This window comes from Arachis duranensis, chromosome 2 (assembly GCF_000817695.3).
Source record: "Arachis duranensis cultivar V14167 chromosome 2, aradu.V14167.gnm2.J7QH, whole genome shotgun sequence".
Taxonomy (NCBI): domain Eukaryota; kingdom Viridiplantae; phylum Streptophyta; class Magnoliopsida; order Fabales; family Fabaceae; genus Arachis; species Arachis duranensis.
Window position 1 is genome coordinate 74519434 of NC_029773.3, and position 5215 is coordinate 74524648.

Here is a 5215-nt window from a genome sequence, read left to right on the forward strand (position 1 = left end):
ATAAAGAGATGCAAGAAATGCACCAAAAGAAAAGTGATGAGTTTAGGATTTTATTCTAAACTTGCGAGTACCGACTAATAATGTCAAACTTATCTAAACTTATAATTTATCCACCAGCAAAGAATCATAGTTTTCTTTTACATAACTTTTTTTTTAATATAGAATATTATGCTGTGTGTTAAGTGATTCCTGATGCATGTGTGATCGATCTGATATATTCTCTTAAGTTAAAAAGCGAATTGACAATTTCAGCATTATTTTTGCTGTAAGCGTTTTAATATAAAGAAATGAAAGTGACTCTTGATACAAGGCAAAAGACATGTATACATCACCGGTAAATAAAATAGAAAAATATAAAAAAAAAACAAACTTTAGATAGTTAATATAAATCAATTTTAGAATTTAAATTTATAATTTACAATCTAAAATTTTAAAATAATTTTTAAAAAATTAATTGAAAAAAATTACTGGTAAAATTGATGGTTCCAACTTCTAATTGGGCATTGCCTCAAAGCATGCATATAATTCATATCATTATAAAATCAATGACTGTAAGAAGGACAAGTGTCAAATAATAAAGTTTGCTATACTTTTGGCCTAATAATGCAGATGTACAACCAAATGCACACATAGCTAAAGTTTGATTGGTTTTATTGTGGCCTTTTTGCCCGTGTATGTGACATATTATTATTAATTTATTATATATAATATATTTTTCTCTGATGAAAAAGCTTTTCTAATTTGATACCTATCTTGGAGAAGAACTGAAAGTGCTTATCCACACTACTACCAGTGTAGCATATCAAACCCTAATAATACCTAATCCAAAATTATAAATAAAATGGAACAACAAATAATGATTGGAAACATTGCGAACAAATGAGTAAAAAGGTGTTGCTTTAATTTTCTTTACTCCTTACTTTAGGAAACAATAAAAAAAAAAAAAGCATTGATCCTTGAAAAATTTCTCTTGGTCAAAATTATTATTTCTACGACGTTAAAATAGATTTGGAGACTATGTTCGTCACGGATAATAATAAAGAGATGTATATATGTGAGTGTTTTTAAATGTGAATATATATATATATATATTCAAGTTGGAGAACAGAAAAATCTTTTAAAAGACTCACACATCATTCGTATATAGAATGTCCGACAAATTAGACCAAGTTCGTTGGGCTCTTGTGATAATAACAAAGGGAAAGATGAATGTAACTTCTTTATAATTTAAAATTTTGAAGTTTATATATAAAAAGGTTTGTGTAAGTTATTTTTTATCATGTATTACATTTTAATTGGTCATTTATTTTAATCATAGTTAGGTTATTTTGTAATGTATTATTTGAGATAGGTAATGATATAATTTTTTAAAATATCAAAACCCCACTCCTGTTAATTGAAGCATCTTTCCACTCCTCCATTCTTTCTCCGTCACGTAGCTTTGTTCTTTCCAAGCATCGCCGTCGCCATGGTGACAAGAAGTACCAACGTCGTCGTTATCTAATGCCCTCTTACACAATCTCTCTTTCTTCATCCCTTATCGACGTCGTTGAATTCTGGTCGTCAGTAATTTTGCCGTCCTATTCAATATAGCCAGCAGTCGCTATCTCCTATCTTCTCACTCGATCCTTCTTTCTGTCGTGGATCACTCTTTACTAACATAAGTAATGTTTAGTTTGGTTATTAAATTTTTCATTAAAACAAATTTTTTATTTAATTAGACGATAGAACATATACTCATATGTAAAATATAATATAATAAAATAAATTTAGTCTGAGTAGTTAAAAGTATAATTAAAATCAGGAACATATAAATATAATAGTACAATTTATACTCTAAACAGGTAAACATATCTTTTATCATACATAAATTATTTTAAAAAAGAATACATTGTTAAAATTAATAACACAAGTTTAAAATGATAAAATCTAACTTAACAGAGTTCCTATTGCCGTCAAGGCTACATTGTCAACGTCAATTAAATCTCAATACAAGTCTACGTAATCTGTATGGCTGAGACAACGAGGGAAGAAGATCAGACCGAGGAAGACAACCGGAAAGGAGGTAGGAATGTGATTCTACTGGAAGAGGCAAACATATAAAAATGCTTGCTCCAATAGTCTCTATGGCAGACTCTTTGCTTCCAAAACCTTCTCAGTTGGAACCATGGGGAATGCTTTAAAGGCTATATGGGGAAACTCGAAAGGATTTAGCGTGAGTGACAAAGGGGATAATTCCTTCCAATTCTTTTTTAATAAAGAAGTGGATGTCTTGCGTGTTGAACGTGGTTCTCCATGGCTATTCAAAGATTATGTGCTCCATGTCAAGAGATGGAAGGAAGATCAGAACTGTGATGAAGAGATTATTTTCAATTTTTCAGTTTGGGTTCAATTTTGGGGTTTGCTAGAATCGTTTAAAACCCTCAAAGTTGGACGTAAATTGGGAGAGAAACTGGGCACAGTGTTGGAAGTAGGTAAATTTCAGATGCAAGGCAGAGAAACTAGGATTGTAAAGGCCAAAATCAATATTGATGCTGCCAGGCAAGTGAGAGATCAGTTAATAGTGGTAGGACCAAATAAAAAGGAGGTAGAAGTGGCACTGCGCTATGAGAGACTTGGAAAGTTCTGTACCTATTGCGCAAAATTGAGGCACAATGTGAAAAACTACCACGATCTGCTGAAGGACACAGAGAGTGATATGGTAAAGGAGAATGACATTGGTGAATGGGTTAAAGCCAGCCAAGTGGGAACGCGAATCTACTCTGAAGGAGAAAGAACATTCAACAACTCAACCCAAAATTAGAATAAGGCCACTCAACGTAAGAAAAAACCGGTCTTAAACTGCTTATTGGAAGAATTTGCAGGGATGTCAATGCAAGAAGGGAAACAAAATTTGAAACCACAAGACACTGGTAACAGGGCAGCACCTGAGTCACCTCAATCAGCCACTTCTAGAACAGAATGCATGGAGGTTATCATAGCTGGTCAGTCCAATACCAAGGAGGATGAAGGGCAGCTTATGCAATTTGTTATTGGGTAATGTCCCACCAAAGAGAAAGGTAGGAAGTTGAAAAGGTTAGCAAGACAAGGTGCTGCAGAGTCAGATACCAAAAGTGAACCCAAAAGAAGATTGATGAGTGGTATAGCTAAAGGATCTACAAAGAAAGCAAGAACAGAGAATGAAAATGCAGTTGAACAGATGGTGGAGGGTGATGCGTGAGCATCTTTCCTATCTTTTCCTAGTGAATTTGCATTTAATTTGTTGAGTTTAATCAAGAATTAATTATCTTTTAGCCACTATGGATGCTACTTTGAGTCTTGTGCAATTCTGTTTATTTTAGGTAGAATTCGGCTGGATTTGATGGAGTTTCTGCAGAAGAAGAGATGAAGGCGAATGATGCTGTCAACCATGACCTCTCTGCACTCAAACCTGAATAAATCGAGCTACAGAGATTCAATGGACGTTATTCTAGTGGCGTTGGAAAGCTAACTTTCAGAGCTTTCCAACGATGTATAATAGTCCATACTTCTCTGCCATCAACTCTACCAAGGCTGCGCCTAACTTGAGAAATACCAAGTTAGACGCAATGCAGAACAACAACACGCAAGATTGGTGATATACCCCATTTTGAGGGTTTATCTTGTGTTGATTTCAAGGGTTTTATCAATAATTCCACACGCTTTCTATATGAAAATACAAGACTTTGTGTTCCTTTCCTAATTTTGCCTCATGGATGAAAACATGTTTATTTTGCACTAAATTAGGTACATTTCTAATCTTCTCTTGGTGCCATTCGATGCCGTGACCTGTGTGTTAAGTGGTTTCAGAATATAGGGCAGGGATGGACCGGAAGAGAGAAGGAGGACGGGTGCAAAGGAAGGGAGCATGAGAAGTGAACTTTGGAAATCTCAGCATGGGCGCGTGCGCGCACTTGACGCGTCCGCGTGGATCGAGCAGTTAGAAGTCGAAGCCAAGAGTCAAGCCACGAGCCGACTTGCGTAGCAGCTAGGCCATAATCTTCGTGGGCGCGTACGCGTACATTACACCTCCGCGCACATCAAAATGAGGCCCCGGTGGCGCGCACGCGTACATTGCGCGTGCGCGCCGATGTTCGAATGTGATTTTTTTAAGAACCACGTGACTTGGGCATGGAGACAGTGGGGAATCCCATTTTGGGGAAGTGCCCTGGCGGGAAAAGCTTAAGAAGACCAAGAGAACAAGGGTTAAGGACTTTTAGCTCATTTTCTAGATTCTAGATATTTTGGGGGAGATAGTTAGTTACACTCTTGGAGAAGGAGAGAGATTCCAAGCTCTCACTAGGGTTCATCTTTATCCAATTTCTGAATTTTCATTCACTCTTTGGTGAGATCCATTGCAATTCTCAATTCATTCTGTTCATGTCATAGATCTTCTTCTCCAATCTCAAGTAGTGTTTGTAATTGCTCAATTCTCATGGATCTTGGATTCAATTTTTGTAGTTTTGGATTTAATCAATTCCTTTAGAATCTCATTTCCATTGTTGTTCTTTGTTAATTGTTGTTAGTCCCTTGTGTTGAAATACTTTTAACCCTACTTTCTTCTCAATTTTACCATGGCTTTCACTTTTGCTCACCAAATGTTTGATGAAATGCCAACACTAGTTATGGAGTAAAAGTTTCTTACTTGGCATAGGGCTTGGGCCATTAGAAGAAGTTGAATAGTTGTGTCAATTGTTGATTTGGAATTAGGGATTGCTAATTGACTTGGAGTACACTAAAGCTAGATTTCCATAAGGTAAAGTTAGGACTTGTGACTCAAGTTGATTACTCTCATTTGACTTTCCTCTATGCCTAGGGGTTAACTAAATGAAGCAAGGCCTAATTGTTGTCATCATTGAAGGAACTATAAGGATAGAATTTCTAATGCCAACCCTAAGCCAAGTCTTTTAAGGATTGATTGTTTGTTTTCTATTTTGCTAAAACCTTCAACGAATCATAACAAGGCTTCCTAATCAATAAGATGCACACTCTAGCAATTCCAAGGGAGGACGACTCGGGAGACTAGTACTCTCGGTTATAGATTGTAGGATTGTTTGGTGCGAAGTTTAAGTGTCGATTAGACTATACTCACGATCATATTCATCATTGAGTTCTAAATCGACATGCTAAATTTCGTTTATCAATTGGTTCTGTCCACTTCAAGTTAGGCGCACTAAAGCCCAAGTTAGGCACAGCT

The 5215-nt window shown here is 35.9% G+C and overlaps 1 protein-coding gene across 1 annotated transcript; it reads left to right on the plus strand.

Moving 5' to 3' along the window:
• Positions 1–2167: 2167 nt before the first annotated feature.
• LOC107474955 (uncharacterized protein At4g02000-like) lies at positions 2168–3040 on the plus strand. Its single transcript, XM_016094596.1, has 2 exons — positions 2168–2720; positions 2865–3040. The coding sequence occupies exons 1-2, from the start codon at positions 2168–2170 to the stop codon at positions 3038–3040; spliced, it is 729 nt and encodes a 242-aa protein (XP_015950082.1).
• Positions 3041–5215: the final 2175 nt, after the last annotated feature.